Genomic DNA, 27,024 nt, shown 5'->3' with positions numbered 1-27,024 from the left:
CAGACGAGATGTAGGCGAACGTTCCCACGCAAGGTGTGGGCACTGCGCGTGCGCAGGAACCGCGTCAAGTGGACCATCTGTGCATGCGCCCTGCCGATAGCAGCGCCACCGCAGTCGCGCGACGTCAGGACCGCGCGTTGCTGTATACGGGTGCATAGGAAGTGTGCTTCGTTCATCCGCATATTAAGGCTTCGTCGTCTTTTCAGGGTCTTTCGAGAGTACAGCTCATTAATCTTTATAGCTATACATCTTGTCATCTTTAAGGTCATTATCAGCGTCTGTTTGAGGTGTTTGAAAGCAATATTCCAAATGTTGATATAGGCAACCTTTTTGGATTGAACTAAGCTAGAAAACAGACAAATACTATAACGTAACGGAGACTTTTTTTTTTTTTTTCGGATTACCTGTGGTGAGACGCGCTATCACTTCCCGACCCCGTCGAACCCGGTTCCGCCGCGTTATGATTTTTATCAGTTTCCTCATTTAATTCGATTGGAACAGTTACCTATCTACACATCGGGATTATTAATAGTAATATTAGACATATGCACATTATGGATGTGCACAGACATATTAGGAGGTTAATGGCCATTTAGACAACTATCATATATGCGAGTGCGACAAGCTGGACAGGGCACAGGCGGTCGCATTCAGACAACTGCAGACGCGCACGTACCCTAACCCGGCACAGTATCACAGAATGTTTCCCGAAATATACACGACGAACACGTGTAAGGTCTGCCGCAAAGAGGTAGCCACGTTAACCCACATGCTCTGGGACTGCACCAAAGACCTGCATGGTGCTAACTCCGGAACCCTCCCGCCGCGGCTGTCCGCTGCCCTGTGCAGCCCCAGCCTCGACGATCAACTCTGGGCCGTCCAGCAGGCCTGTGAGGCGGTGAAGCGGCAGGACTTCGACGCCCCTAGACGGGCGAAGAGGACCAGCGGCAACGCCCCCAAGCGGGTGACTTAGGCCCGGTCAGCGAAAGCTCTGCGTGCATTCAATAAAGTTTTTACCAACCAACCAACGCGCACTGATGCGAGATTGTGCGAATAATATATTGAAAAAAATATAATGCCAAGAAATACCTTTACGGTGCATATACAAAACAAAATAAAAAAAAACTGTGCGCGGTTAACATACTTAATTATAAAGCAAAAACAGCCCCTAAAGACACACTCTAAAAAAAAGTCTGTACGTCTACTTTCACGCACAACACTCGGAGAGCCAATCAGCGCAACTTACGGAGGCAATTCAGCTAATGACGATGCCGAAACATATGTTTAGACCAAAAAACACAGTCTGAGTAGTGACATTAAGCAATGCAAAACGTCACGCTTGCGTTGCTCAATGTCACAACTCAGACTGCGTTTTTTGGTCTAAACAGATGTTTCGGCATCGTCATTCGCTGAGAATAAAGTTGCGCTGATTGGTTCTTCGAGTGTTGTGCGTGAAAATAGATGCACAGACTATTTTTTTACAGTTTATGCTTTGGGAGGGAAGGGTTCGAATGACCTAAACGCACTAAACGCGCATGTGCTCACTGGATTTATCAGAATGATTGAGACAAGTACAGAGTTCTTGGTAAAAGAGAAAAACAAATATACATGGGAAGTTTCATATTTCCTTTCGGTCGCAAAACGACGGCAACATGATCTCGACGTGCACGTAACCCATTTGGGTTAGCAAGGAACCTTTCCTCGAACTGAGCAGTCAAATGGTACCACGATGTTACGCATCCCGTATAAATTTTTATATTCGGATGCCCTGTATGCGGGTATCGATTGAACGAGACATTTGGAAGCGCTCATTAGACTAGATTTCTTTTTCCTCTCGTGATACCGTTTTTTTTTTTTTTTAACGCGGCTTCCTGTTGTTCGAGTTTGCCGAAACCGGATCACGAGCGCAAGTTTCAAATGCGGTAGCAATTATTTAGGTCACTCCCCCGCTCACTGAAGAATTCCGGTGGTCACACAGAAACGCATGCGCGGGAGAGGGCGGCACACGTGTCCCTCTCCTCTTCTTATCGCTCGCATGCACGGGTCGTGGGACGAGGCGCTCACTGGATGAACAGTCATGCAGATACTAAAATGCTCCGCGCGAGCGGGCGTTTTTTTTTTTTCTTTTTTTTTTTTTTTTCTGAGGAGCGTTTGACTGGTGGCTAACGTTCGAACTAGCGCTGACTTCAGGATTCGTCCACGTGGAGCAGATAAGCGGGAGCCTATCAACGCGAACAGCCGTTATCATCTGCGCCTCTCTCACCGCAGTCTGATTGAAAGGTGGGAGAGGACTGGCGAAACGGCAGATGATAACGGCAGTCCGCATTGACAGGCTCCTCCTTATCTGCTCCACGTGGACGAGTCCTGACGTCAGCGCTAGCTCGAACGTAAGCCACCAGTCAAGCGCTCCTAGAAAAAAAAAAAAAGCCCGCTCGCGTGGAGCTATTTAGTATCTGCATGACTGTACATACCGCACTGCACAATGTCAGTCAAGAGGAAGTGTTAGGAATCGGGATGAAGACGAAGACAGAAGCAGCGGCGTGCTGAGTACCCAACGTGAAAAAGGAGACGCCGGACGAGGAAAAACGACGTTTGGTTAGGGATAGAGAGAAAGCCTTTGTAGAAGGCAGGCACTGCTATCACTTTTCGGCGTAGTATGCGATGAAGCACCGAAGAAACTCAGCTCCGCTTTTTTTTTTATTTTAATTTAGGTTGTATACAGGGCAAGTCGTCTTATGATGCAGTCACTTTAATAGACCGATCTCACCAGCCAGCTTTGTTGGGCCCCAACTGCAGCCATGCATCGAGGAAACTTCAGTCTTTTTGCTCGTGCGACAACTCCGCTGCGGGTCTGCGCGAGCGGAGCACAGGACGGCACGAGCCGCCGTAACTTTGGATGTGGGCCAAAGTTATGGCGGCCTCACGCATGCACCAAACGCATGGTGGGATCGGTCTACAGTAGACTGCATAAATAGGTTTCTTCAGCATGTCATTGACTGCCGAGGTTTTAATAATACGGTGGTCGTATCGTTTGCTTTCGAAGTTTCGGCGTGTGCGATAGCATGAGTAAAGCAGTGATGTGGGGGATCACTGCCGGGTTTGAACCCCACCCCGGCATGCGTTCGTGAAATCACTACTGCTGGATGCACGTTAAATACCCCAGCTTGATAACACTAGTGAGATTGCTGCTAACCTGGGGTAGCAGAACTCGAACACATCTAGAGCGGAGACACTACAAGACCTCCTAAGGCAGACTCCAGCCAAACACATCACATTTGACTTTTTGACGTAGATATAAAAAGGGACAGACGTTTGGTTGGGTGCCTGAATAAGCTTATTTCTCACAAAACTAAAACCATCTGTTTGGAGCGATGATGCGTTTATTTTGTCAAAATCGCGAGAGAGTGGAAACATATAATACTCCTTTCTTCTACAATCAATGTTGTATCAAGACAAACGCAACAAAACGTCTTCCTTGGCGCCTTTTTTCCCCCCTTTTTTTTTACTGAAAAATTTAGTTTGGTCTGGAGAAATAAACTATAGTCTTATTTTCAGCCCGGACCTATATAGACCAACTCATGTTTACAAACAAACCGGAGCGGCCGCCACCGGCGCCGCGCATGCGCGATGGAGTGTGGGCAAGAAGCTCGCCGTCGCCCATAAGCAAACTCATTAGAATGCGACGTTTGTCGGCGTCGATATGAGTCCACGCGTGCTCGTTTTCGGGCTGGAATTGTTGATTCTGCGTCTTCCTGACAATGTCTGACTAGTTGAGTGGCCTCAGCGAAATTACCGAGGCTTGTTACACCGCAAAATTTTGCGTGAATAATGTGACATACGGCTATTCATTCCGCGTTGACGCCGCAGAATGTACTCTAAAGCCTGATTCGCATGATGAGATTTCGCTCGCAATTTTCAGTCGCGACGTCGCTCGGGCTGCAAAATGTGAACTGTAGCTGAGATGGTCGACGTTGTTACTGAAAATCGCAAGCAGGATCGGACCAAGTGAATCAGGAATAACAAGTCGATGATGGCCACTGGTAACAATGATCAACATCTCCTTGTATTTACTGTTTACACCGAGCCTGCTTACCACAACCAATCTTCAAACTCAAAAGTCTTTCGAGGCCTGCATCTACTTCTTATCGCAATTACCGCGCCAACGTTTGGTCTACGGGCCGATGTCGGGTGAAAGAGCAGACGACAAGCAGAAACGTTTGAACGAACAGACGACAGTTCGAACGGTCAAGGGGCCGTTTGAACTTGAAGACGCACTGAACGTATAGTCCGCAGGTGGGCCGTATATACAACTTGAAAATTTTCCCGCGTTCATGTTGTCAAAAAAAAAAAAATCTGATGATCACCAGTATCCGTGAATTCAAACCGAAATGCTTCTCGCCCGAGCAATCGTGGTCCGACGGCCGTCTGGGTTTTCTTTTTCACGACACATATCCACGTTTTCGGACGAACCGTGCACATGCAAACTGACCTTCAAACCTTTTTCGGCTCTTTTGGTACAGCCCCAATCGCGGTGTTTTGACGAGAAGGCAAGTTTCTGTCTGGTTTCTTTCAGAACAACGCAGGAATTCACGTCTCGCATGGTGATTTCCGCCCGTATACGACGATGAAAGTGCCCGTGATATATTCAAACGTGGCCCTTGATTCTCGCAGATGATGCTACCATGTTTCTAAAGCTCATAAACAATTAATGATACGTGTACACGTGGCGAGACAAAGAGTGAGAGGAATGTTGGAGGACACCGAGCACGTACAACGTGCCATGCGTCTATACTCTGTTCCACGCGGCGGCGTGTGTTCCCGAGAACCTTTGCGTAGATACATTTCGTTCCGGTGCTTTAATAAGACAGATGGGAAACGCCAGAAAGACAAGACCGACTGGTGGCTGTGGTTAACATACACGACCTGATATTGGGAGACCCAATGGAGGATAGAAGGGTAGGAGAGGGCATGACGTCAGCCACGTAGCCTCCACAAGCCATGCTCCCTTGACGCCGCGCCTCTGCCTCATTTTCCTCCTTACTCTCCTCACTTATCAGCCCAACATGACAACATCACGTGACCGTAGCTAGCCTTCGCCTAGCCTACGATCTGATAAAACCTACCCGACGGAGCGCGCGCAAGCCTGCAAGGAATCATTCTACAATCAACCATCCATCTCGCACGTGACATGTCACGCGCACCAATCGCCAGAGAGATCTGCGGTCACGCTGGGCACAAAATCGTTTAAACTTTTTATGACTAGGCTTCACCAATATTGCAACGTGCCCCCTCCTAGTACTTCTAAACTCCTTGGGAGACCCGGAGTTCTAATCCCTGCTCCGCTAAAGGTTTCGTCTTTCGGCGGTTGCGTATAGACCTGTTTCTCATTCTATCAGGTTCATTGATCCGCATATTCTCGATTGTAGGGCATATATCATTAGCGTGTCTATCCCAATGAGGCTATCAGTAAGGTTCCTGCCTGAGTATGAAAGACAGCGTTGAAGCGAAAGGTTAACGAGGTCGAGAATCAGGCCAATCGGCAAACGCTAAACTTGATGAAAATGCAGCAGCACTCCACACGAAATCTGAAGCCCAAGTCCCACTTCTCATCCATCATACAAAAGACAGTCTGCAAACTCGAGTCACCCCAATATCCGGGGTTAGAATGTGGGTGTGCGTGCCAAGTTTTCTCTTTAAACTCACTGTCGCGCCGCATTCGAAGCACTGATCTCGCGGTGATTCACGTTCGAATCTGTATGCTGACTGTCTTTTCTATGCTGTATAAGCAGTGCGACCTCGGCTCCGGGGTCGCACTGCTTATCTTATTTTTGGTAGCTAGAGGGCGTTTTTATTTTTTTTCCCCCTTCCAGAATTCGAAAAAAAAAAATGTAAAGGAAAAAGAATTGCGCTGCCTCTGTGACCGGATTGCCCTCGTTTACTTGCCTGCTGGCAGCTGTCCCACTATGCTGATGGAATCCTCAGGATTCTCCGTATCTTCTTGTCGGCTCGGCTTTGCTGGTTAAAAACAACTCATTTTCTTTATTTCTAAACTATTTTAGTGGCGTCTTATCGAGTTCGCACTTCGGCTTTTTTGGTTCGTTAGCATTTTCTTCTCAGCGTTTTAGAACGTGTGCTAAAGTATTGCCCCAGCCCGCAAAACAATCCGTGTTACGGGCCGGGCCCGGTGCTTTCGGGTTGTCCCGGCCTCTTGCAGAGCTAGCTACGCCCCCCGAGCCATAATTTGGAAACACCTGCATCCGCCCCTGCGCACGACACATTCTCTGTTTCCCGGATTTATCACCATGATCGAGGAAAGTTATTTTAGGTGTTTTTTCTTAACAAAATATGATTAAAAAAACACACGAAGATAATCACAATCTTCGCAATTCGCTCCTTTTCATCCGAGTATCAGAAAAAGTACCGCTGTGAGGTCACAGGCCAGTGATTTTCATGGAACGTTGTGGGCAGCAATGAGCAAGACGAAGCATGCATTTTCAAAGTGACTGCGGGACGCAAGTAATGCAACCTAACCAAAACACGTCTTAGCTAAGAGCTGGTCGCTTGACTATTCTTCGTCTTCAGATTTAGAGTGCATCGTCCTCCAGTTTTGATAAAATCCTAACATTTTAAAGCTAAATCTTCTTTTACGGTTGAAAAAATACGTCACCACAGTGACCGTTGTATATATATTGACCCATACAACCAATAACGGCTTTCTTGACTCTTGTGCTTCGCCACCGACCCTCAACTACAGTACAAACAGATCCCGTATTTTTGGTTTCTGATGTTGCAAAAATATTTTTGATTACGTAACGGCACCGCACCTGCGTATGTTCCCGGTGCATGCTGTCCGCGCTCGGTATTTATTGCATCCACGTCTTGCTCCTGTTAAAAATGACAAACCGCTTTTTTTTCTTAACAAATATCACTCCATGCTGACTAATAAAACAATCCCAATGCAAATTCTTCTTATTTCCATAATTCCTACTGATATCATAATTTGTATTCTTTGAAGAAGTGAAAATAACCCTCAACTTCTTTTGATTTCGGAGGTGACCGTGACCCCTGAAAGGCTCCACAGTTGGTGATTGACCTGCAGTAAGGATTTCGAAACCTTCGAACATTAGGTGTTCGTGCCGCCAAGATCAAGCTTGATCCGCATTGTCCGCTTGGTCGTAACTATCTTGCGCGTCACCCTCGGGGACATCGAGAGCCTAAGCAGCGTACTGACACTCTCAGATTGTTCGTTGACTAATTTCTAGCGCAAAACAGCCTGATCACGACCGCCACACTCGGCGTCTACCGAGCTGACAACGAGCAATGGTGTGAAAAGCGTAGAACGGAACATTTTGACACATGTAGTCCCAGAACTATACAGTCCGGAAAATGCGATATATGGAAAGAAATCACCTACAAATATTCATAATAAATTGAAAATCTGAATTTTGACTTCGGTGCTGCTTTCATAAACGCAGAGACAGGTGTGCTAAGTCGTCGAAAAGCTTCTTTTTTGGTCGATGTTGGTGCCGTTCACTGCTCTGGAAATGTTACCCGGCATCAAAATGCACAGCACGACTGTAATCCAGGTTTCAAAACAATATTGGCGAACTCCCGGTCTGCATCAGGAAAACAACAATTTGTCGGACTGTAATCATTGACCTCACCTTTAACGACAGGGACGCGACAAGTAATCTATGAATTAAGCTAGATTACATTCTTCAAATATAGTTTTTTTAGAAACTTTAGACATATAAGAACCGGCCTCCGATACTACGAACACACTGCCTGCTCAGATAATATATATATAAATCTATATATATACATATATAGATATATTCTTTTTTATTATAAAAGTAGGTTATGTCAATATATTTGCAGCGGCCCCCGTGGTATCATGCAAGGTGAATGTGGGCTGCTAAAAGTTTGCCCGACGCAACGAAGAGCTTACAGTTTACAGAGCGCGTTCTGTTAACATGCACTTGCTACAAGTACGCGACAGGCAAAAATACTTTGCAAAGCCAAGAACAAAAAAAAAACCAAAAAAAAAGAAGAAGAAGCGCGATACTTTGAATGGTTTTTACAACCTGCTGCGATTTCACTCCGTGGCCCCATTGCTCTTAATCGGAACTGCAAGTTCTCTGGTGTTTACCTTTACCGGGAGAAAATAATGAGCGATATCCCCTGCATAGCACCCGCATTCTATCCCCGGCGACCTTGTGACGTCATCCTTATAAAGATTGGACACCACACGCTACCGGTTCACTGAGGTCTATACTCAGTTAACTCTAGCCTTAACGTCGCTGCGGCCAACGGTGAAATAAACTTTCTCCTGGGAGCATAATTTGAGCGTTAAACTTTATATAAAATGGCGCGCGGTCACACTAATTAGAGTGTAAAACTTCTCGTACAAAGCCAGAAGTCGCCGAAAGATTCCTCGAAGCGATGCAGGCAAAAATACACGAGCGAAACCCTAAAAGCCTTAGTGACAGGTGCTATGAGACGATGCTCAAAATCCAGGCATCACGCTCCAAAATCATTCACAAACAACCAGATCGTGGCGATTATCTTGGGCCCATAGAAGCAGTGCTCCACCTGAGATTACGTTCACCCCAGCCTGTTGGATGCAGAAAGTTAATTCAAAAGCAGGACATCGCAAAGCTTGGAGAGTTATATCGAATTTACGGAGATGTGTAAGCTCGCGATATATTTATGAATTCGCAAAACGGCGGTGCACTTCGTTGCCAAGTTTCAATCGAGCCATTAGGAGGAGCGGCGCAAACTATGAACTCGGTGTCGCAGCATATTCATAACAAAATCAAATGAATGCCAAGCGCACGCTGCGGCTCTCAGAATAAGGAAGCGAGAAATGGTCCGAATAATTCCTGCATCGCGCACACAGATCAACGGTCTAAACATGCGCGCAGAAAGTCAAAGCTGACCTCATGTGTGAGACACGTAGACCTTGGCTCGTTCCCAAACGTGCGAGGTAACTCTGCTCGCTGATGAGACAGCTTTGCATTCCTTGCGAGCACAGAAACGAAATGCGAAACAGCAGCGGGCGTACCCAAGCGAGCGGAGGCAATCCGGGGGCTCGGCTTCGCCGTCAACGCCCGCGCGCTGCGGGCGAGTCCAACGCCAAGGGCTCGGTCGTCGAGGGCCCGGACACTCCGAGAGTCGGGACGTCGACGCCCTCGGCGGCACGAGCGAACAGGACAGAAGCGGGGCTCAGCTGTGACCAGCTTTATTCTCGGCTGCACGCTATTTACAAAGAAGGCGTAGAAAAGGCGTCCTCGGGGCGCAGTAAGTCCTATGTACAGTCACGGGGAACGGAGGGGTCGGCGCGCCGTCACAGCTGCGTCTGCGTCTGTGGCGAGAGCTTGGCGGCCGCGTGCGCGAGCCGCTGCATGTCGAGGTGCTGTTTGCGCCACTTGATGCGCCGGTTCTGGAACCACACCTTGACTTGTGCCTCGGTGAGCCGCAGGGCGGCGGCCAGGTACAGTCGCTCGGGCCCCACCATGTACTGCTGGCGCTCGAACTCGGCCTCGAGCCGCTCCAGCTGGTCGGCCGTGAAGATGGTGCGCACCCTCCGGGCCCGGGGCTCGCCGTGGCGCCGCGCCGAGTCCGCGCCTCGGCGTCGCTCGTGGCACGGAGATGGACCCCGGTCGGGACCCGCTGGCGTCGAGGAGTCCGGCGATGCCGGGCCCAGCCCCAGCAGGGCCTCGATGGTGAAGGCGGCGCCCCGCGGAGTCAGACTCCCCTGGTCGGAGGGCGCCGCCGGCAGGGCGGTCGTGGCGGGACACACGCTGTGCATTGCGGCGGTCTCTGAGTCCGCACGCGGCCGGCCGGCCAGCTTTTCTGCTCCGGCGGGGCTGCCGCAGCCACCAATGGCAGCGCGGCAGGGTCACGTGGCCCCGCGGGACGGGCCAATCGGCAGCCGCGAGGGCGGCCCCCTCTAACGAGCCGCGATGGCTTTATGGCGGTTTTCGGGGAGCCGGTCGGCGTCCCCTCGGCTCGCTCGCTCATTACCCCTGGAGCGGGAAGGGCCCGCGAGAGTGAGCCAAAGGGGTGCCGGCGATGAATCCCTCTGGCAGACTCGGGCCGTGGCCCCAGGCCTGCCGGGGACCCCTCACCTTCGGCCTTTTGAAGCCTGCCGCCGACTCCTGTCCACCTGACAGGGGCGCGCGTCCGCACGAGGTGGCACGGGCCACTCGGCCCGTCGTTTGACGCGACCGCGGAAACGATCCGGGCTCCTAATTGAGAGCGCCATTTGCTTTCGAAAAGTGTCCATTAAGCCCCGCGTTTTTCGGCGCGTCTGTATACCGTTAACAGCGGCGTTTGATTCATTGACCCCGCGCACTGCTCCGACCCATGAGCGGGTGCAACGCCCTGCCTGCCCTTGAACTTGACGGGGTAAAGCAGCGCAACGGGACACGGACGAATGAAAGAGGTACAGTGCGCGGACTACACTTGGTCTCACCTTAAGGCCAGGCGCAGCCAACGCTACGAGCTGATGGGACCAATCAGACAGCGTCAAAAAGGGCACCGTCCGGGTGTTCGTCGTGCTTCTGTTGTGTTCCATCATCGCCGAACCAATCATAAACAAAGAAAGGTCCAGTGACTTGCGTTTTTTACGCCTCTTAATTGGTCTCATCTCGTAGCGTCGGCTGCGTCTGAACTTAAGCTGAAACGAAGTATAGGAACTGAATATTTATTTTGCTCACATCACATATATGACCTCATGGGCGAAAGCCAAATAAACAGAATTCAAAGCAAAAAAAAAAAAAAATCTTAGCACTAGTTTGCATTTAATACTTGTGCTAGCGCCGCACAGCAGTATACAGCGTGCAAGTTGGTCTGCACCCTGCGCACCCCGTGCGTTTTTTTAGCCCCAAGCTCAGCCAATGGCGGCGCGAGCTTCGCTGCCTCGTCATCGTGCGTTATCTACGCGCTCTCTGTATTGTCCTTTGGTTGGTGTGCCCCTCCTTGCGTTCCGATACGCCGAAGAGGCATTTTAGAACACTTGCTCGCCGTAGGCCTATCCAAAACAAACTTGAATTCGATGAATACTTCTGAACTTCGCAAACGTCTGTCCACGAACCACCCCTGTCTGAAGCGGCAAAACATACAACTCCAACATTTAAAAATATATATATATGTAGAAGAAATTACTAATGGAACGAAGTATGGCGTTCTACAAGAAAAGGGACGACGACAAGAAAATTGCGCGTATATAGATCGCTTTCGAAATTCGCGTGCCGATTATTAGAAGGTCGGTATTACTGCACAATGGCGGAACAACTGACATCATGAAACCTCCAAGTCATTTCATAACACAGCGAAAATGTCGGAGGGCGGCCAACGCTATAGGAGCTGACGAGCCAATCAAACAACGACGAAAGTGCATCGTCACCGCGCCCATTATCTGTTTTTGTGGGTTTGTTTTTGCCTTATAATGCATGAAGTGTGCCGTGACGTTGCTGTTTAAGTCCGCCATTGTGGAGGGATTCCACAGATGCCAAACAGAGGGCCTCGCTTTCCGAAAGGGGTCCATAGAAAACGTAAATATAGGATTCTTGCATGAGACCATGATGTACCGCTTATACTACCGGTTCATAAATCTCACCGGAACCCGCCGGAATCCATGTTGGAGGCATTCGTCTCTGTTAAAGGGGCGATGCAACGATTTTTGTACTTTGCGCAATTACCGCTTAGAACGGATCCCTGGCGTTAATAACCTGTGAAACACCCGTTCGTTTCTCACCACACGCAATGGGAGTTGCAGAGAAAAAAAAATTAAAGAAAAAAAAACGCATCTCCACGTGGTAAATGATGTTTATTGGGGCGAAGCTCTGGTGGGTGCTTGTCTGCGTAGACGCTGAGCCGCAGCATGTCGAGCCTTTCGTTCGTTTTCATCCATGTCACGCTGCGGTCAAATGCTCAAATGCGTATATAACCACGTTCCATACCACACATTCTCTTTCTGACATGGATGAAAACGAACGAAAGGCTCGGCATGTTGCGGCCCACCGTCTACGCAGACAAGCACCACCAGAACTTCGCTCCAATCAACATCATTCACCACGTGGAGATGCGGTTCTTTTTTTTTTTTTTTTTTGCCCAACACGAGCACGGGAGCACGTGCTGACGTGCTCATGAGCACGAGCACCCGACGCTGGACATCGGACGGACATACGGACATGGCTAGCCCCTAAGGAGCTTCGCCCCTAAAACGAGCAGTGTTTACCCCCTCAACTCGCAGCCAGAACAAACGGCCACGTGATCTGGAGCCGATTATATGCCGCCAATGTTGATCATAGCCATGCGCTGGGGTTGGCAAGGCACATGACACGCGCTAAGTTCCAGAGATTCTTATGGTTCTGCTATTGTGGTCAATGCAGCGATGGGAAACGGGCCACTACCCGAATGCTTCTCGAGCTATCGATTATCACGAGGCCAAATCGAGTGCTCACGGAATGCTTGGGTCCAATCTATGAGCCGCATTCAAACATCGTCACTGGGGATACTGCAACCTCACACGCTACGTCATCAAGTTTTGCGAAGGAGGGATTGAGAGAAAACGCTCGCCCTGCAGCAAAGGAGTTTCTTGGCCAGTGGCGTTCCGTGCGAGTATCATTGAGTCCCACTATAGTGCCAGTAAGCTCGTGTGAAGTGGAAAACATTCCAATTGAATATCGTTGCACTTCCCCTTTAAAAGCCCCTGAAATGATTTTTTTTAACTAAGTCCATGACGTCACGGGTCATTCCAGAATGACCATCTCGGTCGTGAAGGCGAAGCCGATCCACCTCTCCTCTACGGGCCCGAAATGCCGAAAGAGAAAACAAGTGGAAAGGAGGGGACTGCCGACTAAATCGCGTCTCGCGCCGTAAATATTGCTAAAAAAGAACAAAAAAAAAAACACCTTTTTTTTGCGTAAAATTAATTTTTTTGACACGCGTGTCCCAACAAAAATTAAAAAAAAAACATTTTTTTTTTCAGGGGCTCTTTAAAGGGCTACTCCACCGATTTTTTCATTCTCTCCGATTTGCTTGAAATTTTCCTAAACTAACCAACGAACATCGCGAAAATAGTATCCCAAATATTAGGTCAAAATATTGTTTTTTCGCGAAGTTATTGAATTTACAGTTTTGGTCCTCACCGTGTTTTTCAAGCTCGAAGTCTCTACTGGCAACAATGAAAAAGTGACGTCAGTGGAAGGCAGGGGTTCACTTTTTGGGCTGTAGATTTCGTTTTAAACTGATTCGAAGCAGTTTCATGGTGTCAAATGAATGCTTGGGAAGCTCGCTGCAGTACCCGCGCTCCAGCACGGAACAAATGATTGGCATATTCTATTTTTTGGCTGCTTGCTCGACTGGCAAGCCTGCCTGCCACTGACGTCACGGCCCTGAAAAGCGCGCGTATATTTGAATGTTGGTTTTTGCATCATTTTCATTTGCCGATTTCGCAATAACTATTATGATTTTCGCGATTCTAAATAGCATACCGGAGAGAGTAAAGGCCGGGGAGTCAGAAAATATAGTTAGTTGAGGTAGCTCAAAAAATCGGTGGATTACCCCTTTAAAGGGCAACTCCGCTCAATTCTGAAGATTTCGGGATAATGATTGATTTCGAAATAAAAAGCCCTAGTAAAACACACTACGTCGTTTGCTTCGCGAAAAATGGGATATATATTTTTAAATCTAATTTTAAACACGAGCGGAAATCGAAACCGAAACTTCGGCTCCGCCCGGCAACATTGGCCTCGGGTCGCCAAGTACATGGCCATTACGTGGTACGAGATGTCACGTGATCCTCGGCCCAACGACGGGGGGGATTGGGGCGGGCGTGTGGCAGGCGCGAGTGTCGTCTGCACCGCACTCTTCGCCACGTTTTGGTGTCTACGGCATTCGACGACGTCTGCACAACTGCGGCATAAGTCTGCGCACGTGGTGTCCGTAGCGTGGACGAAACTCTGAGAGACAATAATCACAATCGGTGAGACGACGACGGCGGTTGTGACGCGGAAGACGGCGGCAACGGTGGGACCACGGCGGGCGGTTGGTCTGCTCCCAAGAAGCGCGCTGCGCAGGCGCGTACGCAAATCACGTGGACACCGCTGAGCGCCGAGAGGCAACGTTGCTGACGTCATGCGCGACGCTCGCCCGCGGAGAAGTGAAAACAAGCAAAAGGGGGCAATGATAATGACGTTTAGCTCAATGTTGGCTCCGCCCATGCCGTAGCCTTGACTGCGCTGTTGGTTGCGCCTGAATTCGCCCACTCAAGTCAGCCGATTTCGGCAACTTGGCGAGTTGCAAAGTTTGCTGGACCGTTTAAGAAACATGTAGACAGAACTGCGTCGTAACATTTCACGTGTGGTCTTCCTAGGCGATACTGAAAAGGACTGCATTGTTTTTTCAAAACCAAAAATGAAGCGGAGTTGCCCTTTAAGTAGGGTGACTATATTCCTCAAGGTAGAAAACGGGACATCCCAGCCCCGGGAGAGGGGGGGGGGGGGGGGGGACGAAGTGTATGGAAGATTGAGATTGGGAGAAAAAATTTGATGGCAATCACTGCTATTTCAATACGTTAACATACTACATGCGTGCTATATTCAGCAAGTCAAAAAAATATGTCTACACACGAGTCTTCGCGAGAGAAAAAGTGCTTGCGGGCAAAAACAGTTCTCTAAATTTTACTGTGGGTAAATATTTTAAAGTACCTACGGCTATTTTACTAAAGTATACTTGTAACCAGTAGGCATAGTTTCGATTTGCTTCAACTCGCTTTGTGCAAATTTCGAAACTATGCACTCATGCGAAAACGGGACATGATACTATATTGGGACAAAAAGACGGGACGGCAGAAGCGGACCTCAAAAACGGGACTGTCCCGGCCAAAACGGGACGTCTGGTCACCCTGCCTTTAAGGCGCGTTTACACCGGCGATGTGGAGCACTCGCGCGATGCGACGCAAAGAAATCAGATGATCAAACTGGCGTGCGCGACGAGCGAGTTGCTTCTCGAAAGCTCTCGCTCTGAACGCCGCTGATTGGCTCAGCCGCTCCGCGACTGGATCGCATCGCAAAAACATTGCGGTGGCTTAGCTCGGCTTTGCCAGGACGTACGTAGCGTGAGCTTATGCGCACAAAATGAGAGGCGCTATCAAGCGGCTCCGGTGCAGCGCCAGACTTGGTTATTGCACAACGGAGGCGCACAGCTGGGCACGCGGCGGCGCCAGTGTTTCTGCCGCGGCTCTGACGTCACTCCTCTGGAATGCGCAGACGGTGAGGCGCTCGCGGCGGCAGCGGAGCGCGCGGTGGCGGCGGCTGCGGCGCGCCAGCTGTGCGCCGTGTGACGTCACTGCTCCTCGCGCATGCGCAGTACGGCTCTTTGGGAGCCACGCGAAACTGCTCAACCTCGGCCAGTGTAGCTCACGCTACAAAAGTCGGGTCAGCTATACTTCATTTCACCTTAGGTCCGAGAGCGGCCGATGTTATGAGCCGAAGGGCCAATTAAACGGCGCAAAAAGCGCAACGTCATGGCGTGCTCTTTTCGCTTGATAGGATAAGCCGGCGCACGAGCACGCACAGAGAGACAGCGAACAACGGCTGGTCCTCTTAGATGCAGAGAACACGACATGACGTTTGCCTTTTTCGCTGTTTGATTGGCCCTTCAACTCATAACATCGGCCGCGCTCGGACCTAAAGTACAATGAAGTATAACAACTGCTCTAAACGGGTCGCTTTTTTTTTTTTTTTTTCGCGATGGTCGCTTTTGCAATAAAAAGTTATCGCGCGATTGCTTCACATCGTCGGCGTGAAGGCGCCTTTATGTTATGTTTCGTGTGCTTTGGGGTAGTGTGCGCACTGTAGTTTGTCCCCTCACTCGAGGTTTAGAATTGCAAGTTGCACCGTAAATAATTGTTCCAGCCGTAAAAGTTGGCCGCAAAACGGAACTGCGGTCAGTAGTATTCATTTTTTCTGAAATTCTAGAAATCGGTAAGAACCAGGGCAACGCGACGCTCGAGCAATCGGTTCGCCGTCGTTCTGAATGGCTCCGACGGATATACGCCGGCACAACCTCGACCAGGTGGGTAAAGGTGGGAGCAGAACGCGGCACATCCTAGGCGCTAACATCTCCGGTCCCGAGAGAAAGGAGGCGATAAAAGAGCACAGCAAGAAAGCAGACGAAAGGTTAAGCGTGTTCGTTTTGCCGCGACAAGTTGAAGTTGCTCGAGCACTCGGCAACTCTATTTAATAGAAGCAGACATCGCGGCGGTCCCAGTTGGCGGTTCGAGTTGGCGGTCCCGATGTGCCCTTATCGCTGACGACGCCTTAATATGCACAAAGAAGCATCAAAACATCACATCTAAGGTCTGCACTTTGTTGTGTTCTCTCTTACTTTGCAGAAGAACACCGAGATCGAGCAGTGTACGTACGCGCCGTGCCCACGGTTGATGCGTGCAAACGTTTTTGCTTCAGGTTTTACGGCGTCAGCTGGTAACCTCAAGCTCTCTGGAGATTTTTGTCGTATAAACAAAATACTCTGCTCTCTCCACGCCCCAAAGTTGGGATTACAGGTCACAGATGTAATGTATCGTTTACTGTACTCAAGCGCCTTTTCGTATATCTTATAAAACTATTGTGAGCGTTTCTTCGACCATGGCTTTCAATGAGTTACATGCCCACTCTTCTTCAATCGCGAGGGGGTCTCGTACGTTTCGCATCGACCGGGTGAATAAGCAGAGATTTAGTTGAAACGACTCTGGAAGCCAGCCACTGCTTCTTCCTGCCGGTTATTTTAAGGAAATATTCGTTTACTGATTTACCAAATTAAAAAAAAAGGAATCAATTCGGAACTAATAAGAGACCAGCATTCACGGAACACATTGGAACCAACAGCATACACGGAGTCGCTTTCACTGAAGTGTTTAGTGCATACGCAAATGGTTCTCGAGTTTCGCTTTGCTATTTTCCATTTGATGAGACATTTCTTTCTTAGTTTAATTTTGTCCGAATCATAATCAAAAATACACCCTACTCGCCGTGGTAGATGTTGCAGTAGGATAAAGTGCGGGATATTCTATTTTCATCATCAAGCTTTTTGTACTGGGGTAGAGAGCAGCACACCACCTTCCGAGCGCTTCGACACCTCAGCGTTCAAAATGCTTGTTGGCACGACTACGCGTGCCACGTTCGGTTTCAAACTTTGGTAAAATGTTCTGCTACAAATACCGCTTCGCCAAATAAACACGAGTGAAACCGGCTTTGCCGCGTGTTACCCAAACAGCGCAGGAAGCGAGCTGACAAGCCGAGGAATCCGGGATCTGCGCGGTCTGTTCCAGTTTGTCCTACCCGCGACGTCCCACACGATGATGATGCTAGCTAGAGGAGCGCTCCCTGTAGTCCACACACGCCGCCAATATGATTGGAGGTCACCAAAAATGCGGCTAATTAAAAGAAGAAAAAAAAGACGCACTTAGGAAATCCAAGGCGCCCCTTTGATCTGTCGCCCAAACGTCGCGTATGCCGACGCATCCGCGCACAGCGCGACGAAATTTACAAACTGCGTCGTTAGTTTATGGCGCACGTGACGGTGTTCTTGAGACTCCGTGGTGCCTTTTTATACGCTACGACGAAATGTTTAAGACGATGCTACTGTCAGCTTCCCTATCCGATGCGGTCCGCTCCAATACCCCTCTACGACACGCTCCGCTATTCATATGTGGCCCGCTCCATTCAGCTATGGCCCCTTTGCAGCTATCCGATGTTGCCCACTACGATATCTGCTGCGTCCCCAAGGCTTATTAATCGCGTTTCCGTGACGTAGTATTGCGAGCGATTTCATTATCAAACGTTTGTGGTCATCTTTTTCCCTTTCTTCCACTGATGTCACATCCCACAAAGGTATACAATTCTTTTACAGTCGGAATGTACATTTGTGGAAAGAGGTTTTTTCCTTCCCCTTGTTTGTTCGTTTTTTTTTTTTTTTGTTTTTTTCGTATTTAACCAGGTTTTGGAAAATAAAACTTCAGCTATGTTTGAGACTTCTGAGTGTGTGTGTGTCGCTAGATGCAGTCTCGTTTTTTTTTTTTTATTATGTTTAATGTACATTAGCTTATTTGCGCCCTTACATTTATTTCATAAAGCTACGTCGGTTCTTTCTCATATTTTATTATTTTATGCTTCCACGCCTGCTTATCGGGTACGCTGAAATCATTTTGCCCCTGAATATTCATTTCTGTTTTTGCTCCAAAGCACTCGAAATAAACGCCGAGGAGTCAGCTTGGGGAGAGACAACGAAGGAGGATGAACGGTGAGATTTGGACAATCGACAGTGCAAGGACAAGCCGCGCACAAAAGGCGAAGCCCTACGACTGAATACCTTCAGCGATTGATTTTGAACGCGTTTTTTCTGTATCTTCGTAACATGGTTATACACAACAGTGAAATAGGCCTCTCGAATGAATCTGGTTTCTCAGCGAAGTTTTTATCTTTTCCGCGTCTTTTTTACCCTTTCTTTTTGTTTCACGATGTTTGCGCCTATTGTCCGCGATAAGCGGACTTTTTTTCTTCTTCTTTTTTTGATCGCTCCAACTTTTCTTACACATGACGCAGCACGCTGCAGCAGGAGCAGACTGAAGGCGCAAGAATGAGAGGAGGTCACCGGCGGACAGTAGCAGGACGGTGAGGGAAAGAAGGTCAAGATTGTGATCGACGCGCGAAACCACATTTTGAAAATGGGTAAAGGCCGATACACCACGCGTCGCTAAAATCTGGAACTAAACTGGCCGCGTGTCCCCGAAAGTTGGACTTGTTTTTGACCACAATTGCTGTGGTCAAAAAGTGGTTAAATTATGACTACCATTACTTTTTCTCAAAACTAATTAATTTCAATCGCAAATTACTTGGAGAAATATTTAAACTTTAAAGTATGGTAATTTAATTTCCGTTCTTGAATTACTGTGTCAGAGGGTGGCGAATGATATGGAGCTGCAGATATCTTTAGCCATGAGGAGACGGTCGGCACTGTGCATCCCAGACTGCTTTTTGGGATATACTTTGTTTCAGCTTAAGTCCAGACGCAGCCGACGCTAGGAGCGAATACGACCAATCAAGAGGCGTCAAAACGAAGCCTTGCTTTGTTTCTGATTGGTTCAGCGATGATAGAACAAGCACAGAAACATGACGCCGCCGCGATGGAAAGGCGCCCTTGGGGATTTCGCGACTTGCCTTTCTGCGGCGCCGCGGTTCTCCTGAACCAAAATAAATATTATTATTATTATTATTGCTCCGAATAGGAAGCCGAGATGGTGCACTTTTGATGCTGTCTGATTGGTGCCATCAGCAAGTATAGTGACGGTTGCGTCTGGACTTAAAGGTGAAACGAACTGTAGACATATTTTGAGCGTCGTCATCCCCGTAGATTGCAGAGACCTGCCAGGGGCTTTGCGTGAAAGTAGACGCACCAGATTTCTGAGCTTTTCGCCCTTTTCGTTAATCGATATTTGTGCAAGAAGATACCGGCAAACGACGGGCGATGCCGGAATCTCCCACGATTACCGTCTTAAGCCGGATTTACATGGTGCGGTTTTACTCGTGATTTCGCAGTTGTGACGTCGCTTGTGCGGAAAAAAAAAAAAAAAAAATCCTGGGGGAACCTGCGGTACCCGACGTCGCAGCTGCGAATTCGCAAACAAATTCGCACCATGTAATTCGGGCTTGGACACACGTCCGTTATTGACACGGACCAACGACAACGCAAAACTTTCGCCTCCCGAGAAGCGACCATCGAGGTTATTAGTGTAGAACGCGCGAACGAACTCTCCTTGTAATTCCTTATTCACTTCGTACACTTGGCACTTGGAAATCTCTTCGTGCCAACCAGATCGCTTTGCACGAAACTGCAACAGCTGCCAATAAAACGAGGAGCTCTAATTAAAGAAACTCAACCGGAGCCACTCCGGCCGCTGCCTCGCAGCGTAACAAAATCAGAGATTCGATATGAAAGCGAGAAAAAGACCCCGGGCGGCGACGGGGTGTAATTGGGCTTAATCCCGTTCCTCGGGCAGGATTACATTCCGAGCCGTCCGCGAGCCCGGCACTCGGCCGGGGGCGGCCGAGCCGTGCGGAGATTCAAAATGGAGCCAGCGAGGCGGCGGTAAAGCGGCCGCCGCGGCGGCGCGCGCGAGCTCCGGGCCGTGGGGTTTTCGGCGAGCCGTGGCTCGTTAGAGGTCCTTCCAAGCGGCTGGGCCCTGCCAGGAGACAGCTATTGGCCGCTCGTCCGTCAGCGAGCTACCGGTTAATTGGCATCGATCGAGTCTCCGGTCCACTGCGCCCGCCTGCTCATTAGCCCTGTCATTAGCGACCGAGTGTTGCGTAACTCCGACACCAGAGACCCCCCCGAACCGACATGAGCCACCCCTCCGCCGCCGCGATAGAAAGGCGCCCTTGAGTATTTCGCGACTTGCTCCGAATAGGAAACCGAGATATTCGTCGTGCCCGAGAGGGTTGTGTATGTCCTTCGCAATCGCGATCAAACATCGCCGCGACACCCCGCGTAGGGGCTGCACGAAAGTCCCCGAGTGGATGACGACAAATTTCTCGGGTGGCCGATCCCAAAACAGGTCAGACGGTAAAATAAATAAATAAATAAATAAATAAATAAAAACGAGAACATGCAAAGAACGGCACCGCAACTCGCTGCATGCGTTTTTTTTCCCCCGAATTCCTGTCGGTGCGTATTAACACAACTGTGCAACTTGTATGTCTTTCGAGTCTTGACGCATGAACAATAAAAGTGGATGTCTCGCCCTTGTGTCATTTACTGCCATGAAAAATAAAAATAAGCAGGATGGTGATCAGGAAATGGCACCGAGGTTCGTGTGCGTTACGTACTCGGCCCGGTTCCAGCGTGACGATAACGGTAACGGTATTACGATAACGCAGTGCTAAAACTTTAGGGATTTTTCCTTCAAGGTTTCTGCCGTCCCGCAGCGCTCTCCGGAACGATCCTGAACGGATTGGGAAAAAGGGTCTGCGAAATCTTCCTATTTTAATCATTGCGTTTCAGGCGGGAAAGCGATAGTAAGGACAAGGCACAGAGCACATTTAGCCCTGCTAAAATGCCATCCGCAGCGCCGTAATTCTGAGCTCGTGAGCTTCATGCGAACGTAAGTGCTCAGGCGTTCAAGTGCCCAGCGCAGGTCGCTGGTGGGAGTACAGACGCTGGAGAGTTTTAGCAGATCGTTCCGGTACCTCCGATACCCCCGATAACGATAGGCGATAAGGTGATGTTGCATGCTCCAAGGTGGCGGCGAGTATCGGGTTTCGTTATAAGAGCCATCGGAACAATCTACTGAAACTCTATATTGTGTATGTTTCGTAATTCGTTCTTCGTCTGTTTGTCGGATACACACGATACGGTTTTGCTCGCGATTTCGCAGCTGCGACGTCGGGCACCGCAGCTTCCCCCGCGCCACGCACGAACGACGTCGCAACTGCGAAATTGAAAGAAAAATCGCACCGTATGAATCGGGCTTCAATGCCCCATTCAGATGGTGCGATTGTACTCGCGATTTTATGGATTCGACGTCGCTCGTGCTGGAAAAAAAAAAAAAGAAAAAGCGGGTAGTGCAGTACTCAACGTCGAATCTGCAAAATCACTAAGAAGCCTCGATGAATCGGACTTAACTCTCAATGATTACCGCTCCGTGTACCGTTCGGGAAAAATAGTCGGTTTGGCCTTCGTTCAGATACCCTCGCGTTAGTTTGGAACAACGAATGGTACTTGCCACATTCCATGATATAGCAAGCTGTTTTTCCGAAGAAAGTCTGCCCCTTATTTTTCCGCAGACCACCGGTAAGCCAATAGGTTATATAATCGATATTTATAGAAGACGAGCGAATTAAGACCCATACCATGCACAACGTTTCGGGTAACTGTACATTTTATCTGCGCTGGAATACGAAGCCCGTGGAATCGCCAAGCTTACTGTTTCAGGGCAGGTGAGAACAATGCATAGTACTAATTATTCTGGGTTCAAAGATCCCTGCACCCGCTGACCATGTTTCAGAAAATGGCAGTGATTGTCTCATGGTCTGCTTTATGGGATTATTCACGCCCAGTTTTTTTTTCTAATTAAGCGGGTTTTATTTATTTGTAATATATATACATTATGTGATAACACAGCTCTAGCCAGCTTCCCACAACCCATGAGTCTGAGAAAAGATTCGCACTAGAGGAGACAAGTTTGTTATTAACATCACGTGCGATACTTTTAAAATATATTTCCTCTCTTATGCCATAAACCAGTGCCCGAAAACTGTTATGCCATAATGAAGTACACTATATCCTAAAGAGTATATACTACGAGCTTCCGAATGCCAAATGGCAAAAACCGTCTTGATCTTCTAGAGTAAGCATATAACGCCCCTTAGCTTTGAGCATAATATTGTCAGATGTGAATTCCATGAAAGGTACGAATAAAAACGGATACCTAGCTTTTTCACCATCTCTTAGGAAGGTATTGGTTTGCAATGCCATCCTACACAATGTGAAGCGTGGGGAAAAAAAAGGAGAATTCTTGGAACCACCGCTTTTAAAGGATTGCGGAAGCGGACCAGCTTAGTTTTGTATAAACGATTTAAAGACGCACCAAGTTGAGCCGCCCTTGCCGACCTCCTCTTGCTTCACCAAGATGCGGCGGGTGTTCACGAGCCTCCACAAAGGCCTATCCTAGACAAAAGGACACAGTAGCACCTAAAGTGGCAATGCCCTGTCCTGCTGTGGCAATGATGAAGTGAAGCGAACGGAATAAGAGGAAACAAAAAAAATTAAGCTCGGCTATTGTGGCGCCCATGCACAGCTGCCCTGAAAGCGTATATATATATATATATATATAAACAGGGTGTTTTTTTTTTTTTTTTATTCTTTCGGATTTGTTTAAAAAAAGCCGTGAAAGCTACACTAATGCGGTTTGTGCAGGTGGGTTATACGGCCAGGCGGACATAATGTAGGCGGCTAAGCTTTGCGATAAGTCAACGAATTAATTGAAATTCGTTAATTAAGTTTTTAATTAGTGAAATAGACATATGGTTCCAATTTGAAACTTGTGGAGCATTATCGAGAACCACTAAATAAACTTTTCTTAGAAGGATATAACGCCTGGGCTGCATTTTAGGGCGTTCTGTAAAAACGCTACATTTGGACGCGCTTCTAGATTTCGGTTTCTTATCAAAGCGCATTTACGCGCCCGCGGTGCTGCTCCCCAGTGGCTGAGACGCACAACACACGTGCGCCCTACTTCCCTCCGTTCTGAGGGAAGCGGGAGGTGACTTCGCGCCGCGACCACCGGGGAGCAGGACCGCGGGCGCAAAGATGCGCTTCGATAAAAAACAGAAATCTATAGTCAGTTACAGGTTAAGAAGGTAGCGGCAAATGCCCCTCAAAGGGAATCAGATATCCCTCCGCCACCTCCGCATCCAATAGCGTCCCACCGTTTCCGTGACGTCGCGGCCAACGCGCGAGGAGGGTCTTGCCTTTCTGTACATATTTGCTTTATCTTTCGACTTTGAATTAGCATTGTGGAAGCCACGAGAGGGAGATTAGAGTTCTCCCCCACCGACGGAAACAAATACGACTTTCGGGGATTAGCTTCCCCCCCGATGGATATAAAGGCTGCTTTCAGGGGCTCGGTTTCCTCTCCGATGAATACAAAGGTCGCTTTCTTAAAAAGTGGGGTCGGAGACAAGTGGGAATCCATTGAAGCGGAACAAGGAGCGTTTCCAGTGAACTCTTCTTTCGACTGCGCAGAGATTTGAAACGGGCGCATCACGCTTGTGGGAGGAGCTTCTCCTACCTTCTTGACTTGTAACCGACTATAGAAACACGTCCAAATAGAGAGTTTTTACAGAACGCCGTAAAATGCTGCCCCGGCGTTATATCGTTCTAAAAGTAGTTGATTTAGTGGTTTTCGATAATGCTTCACAGGTTTCTAATTGGAACCATATGTCTATTTTCACTAATTAAAAACTTAATTAACGCATTTTAATTAATTACTCGACTTATCGCAAAGATTAGCCACCTACATAATGCCCGCCTGGCCGTATAACCCACTTGCACAAACTCCGGCCGAAACGTCGAAGAATAAATCGTCCGTTGTTGCTGTTTTCACCAAGGTTTTTTTTCTTCCCAGTTATATACCCACGCCTTAGGCCTCCCGCCGCTATGCCCGCTGTCTGTATATATACATATATATGCATATATTTATATATTTATTTATTTATTTATTACTTTTGCGGTGCCCCTCAACAGCCCAAGAGCCTACCTACAAGAAGGTGCACCAAAGTGCGTACATGCAAGAACACAAAACATATAAATACGAAATACAAAAACATGTCCAGAAAAAAAAAGGTTTATATGTTTGATAACAGCACTGATGCAAAAACATGCCTAGTTAAAGTTTAAATGTGTAATAACAAAAACATATGATCTCCGACATTGAAAAAGCTGATGTGTAGAAGGCTGTCTCCCTAACTTTATTGTTTCAAAAGTACCAACAAAGGAAACATTCTTTATAACCACGGTGATACTGGTCACTCTCACTACATCATCATGGAACGATCGCAGCTCTTCAATCGGTCCCGCTTGGGGCTAATAACCCTTAATTGAGATAACGGTTAGTTCTAGAACTTCGGCATCTGGTTCGGACCACTAGAGTGTGAAAAAGAAAAGAAAAAAAGAAACAAGAAATGGCAGGAAGAAAACTTTTTGAAGTCTCGGACACCTTGAAGGGGGATCCGGACATTTCGGTGCGGACTTCTCGGTGCACATAGCTTCGTTGCACGATCACTTCGGTGCGGACACTCCGATGCGTATAGACGTGTTGTTGCAATGCGTTTTGAGTTGATTGCAGTAGAAAATTCCTTTTCTAGTTTTTTTTTTTTTTTTTCCTTTTTTATTTTGTTGCAGTATGTTCATAAGCAGCTGGCGAACAAAGTGGAAGACAGAAATTCAGCTCAACGCTCCGATTTTATCAGAAGAGCACATCTTTTTGCTCGTGTTCAGTACGTAGAAAGCATCAAGTGTATAAGCAGGCTACACCCTAAGACAGTGGTTCCCAAATAGGGGTCCGCGAAGCCACTTTTGGGGTCCGCAAAACCCTCAACAAAAAATTTTTTTTTTTTAGTTGGCACGTTTTTTTGTAGTTTGAAGCGCGAGTGTGCCACATATTGATGAACTGACCAGAATGAAGTGACGTGGCACCTTTGTTGTAGCAATAAAAGGCACCTGTTTCATGCTCCAGATGTGCTAACTTACTAACGTCCCCCCCCCCCCCCCCCCCCCCCCCGCTGGAAGGGGTCCCCCATCACTGCCAGCGGTCCGCAAGGGGTCCCCGACACATCCATGGCTGGGAACCACTGCCCTAAGAAATGCCTGCGCGTCTACTTTCGCGCACAATAGTCGAAGAGCGAATCTCTGCGATTCACGAAACCAGCACAGCGAGTGATGAGGCGGAACATCTGTTCAGACCTCAAAATGAACTCTGCGTTGTGGCAATGCAAGCATGACGCTTTGCAATGCGTAATGCCACAGCGCAGACTTCATTTTCTGGTCTAAACGGATGTTCCGCCTCACCATTTGCTGAGCTGATTTCGTAGATCGCAGAGATTGGCTTGTTCGGTGTTTTGCGGGTAAGTCGAGGCGCAGACATTTCTTAGAGTGTAAGTAAAGATATAGTTCTCGGATTATTTTTGCAGGACAGGTTTGATTCAAATCATCATTGCAAAACTGGTCTGATTTAAATCATCGCAGTAAGACTAGTCTTATTTAAATCATCATGGTAAAAGTAATCTGATTTAAATCATCATAGTAAAACTGGTCTAATTAAAAACACACTTTAAATTATCTACATCATTATTCAAATCATATTGATATTTATTCTCTTCGCTGATTTGTGGGCAGGCATTATGCCCAGTAGAGCAACCGAATCATTCAAAGCACTGGAATTTTGTGTTTCAGAGGAAGCAGGGGTCTAGCAGAATATGAGCAGAGCGCGGCGTGTGTTTGATGGTAATCCTTTAAACTTATTTAGAGTGTAAACTAGGGCTGTGACAATAATCAATTAACCTACCGACTAACCAATTATTGTGCTCATTGCTAGTTAATTTCTCAACCGACTCTAAAGTGGATTCGAATGACGTTTTCACGAGCATCGTTTTCTTCGCTCTCAAGCTCAGCTTTCGGAGGACGTAAAGAAATAGCTTTGCTAACGCAGCTAGCAAAATCAAACGCAAGCGAATCGCCAGTAGAAATTATCGTCACGCTTGTATGTACGGTTTTTATTACAAAGGACAAATCAGGGAAATATAATATGTACACTCTTAAAAAAGCCCGTGCGTCTACTTTCCCGCACATCACTCGGAGAGCCAATTACCGCAACTTACTGAGGCAGCTCCTCGAATGACGATGCGGAAACATATGTTTAGACCAAAAAACGCAGTCTGAGTTGTGACATTAAGCAATGCAAAGCATCACGCTTGCATTGCTTAATGTCACAACTCGGACTGTGTTTTTTGGTCTAAACAGAAGTTTCGGCATCGTCATTTGCTGAGCTGTCATCCGTAAGTTGCGGTAATTGGCTCTCCGAGTGTTGTGCGGGAAAGTAGACGCACGGGATTTTTTTACAGTGTATGGTACTTTGTGTGAATGTTGTCTGTAAAACTGCTAATTTAAGCTTGCTATTTTTCTTCCCCAATGATCAGCGTTATGTTGACGTGTGTTCCAGAAACACATATAAACGTTTTTTAAAAGCTTCACTATATTTGTTGCTGATATTCCGGCTGGAAAATATTCCTTCTTGGTTGAGCTCTGTTTTTTACGTTGATTTTAGTACTGCCTTGTCTTAGCAACTGCAGCAGATCGACGTTAGTAAAAAGGTGAATATTTCTTTCTGCTCCCTCCTCTGCATCTGCCATAGGCCTTTTTCTTTTACCGCGCTGGGAGAGGATGACCATAGTGTGGTGG

General features: G+C 47.9%; 1 protein-coding gene across 1 annotated transcript; it reads right to left on the bottom strand.

The window, feature by feature from the left end:
* Positions 1–9,346: 9,346 nt before the first annotated feature.
* On the bottom strand, positions 9,347–9,811 carry LOC8052610 (homeobox protein HMX2-like). The gene has a single exon (XM_002435789.3). The coding sequence runs from the start codon at positions 9,809–9,811 to the stop codon at positions 9,347–9,349; it is 465 nt and encodes a 154-aa protein (XP_002435834.3).
* Positions 9,812–27,024: the final 17,213 nt, after the last annotated feature.

This window comes from Ixodes scapularis, unplaced genomic scaffold (genome assembly GCF_016920785.2).
Source record: "Ixodes scapularis isolate PalLabHiFi unplaced genomic scaffold, ASM1692078v2 PGA_scaffold9__187_contigs__length_104089568, whole genome shotgun sequence".
NCBI classification, from domain to species: Eukaryota; Metazoa; Arthropoda; class Arachnida; order Ixodida; family Ixodidae; genus Ixodes; species Ixodes scapularis.
This window is presented reverse-complemented; position numbering and strand designations above follow the sequence as displayed.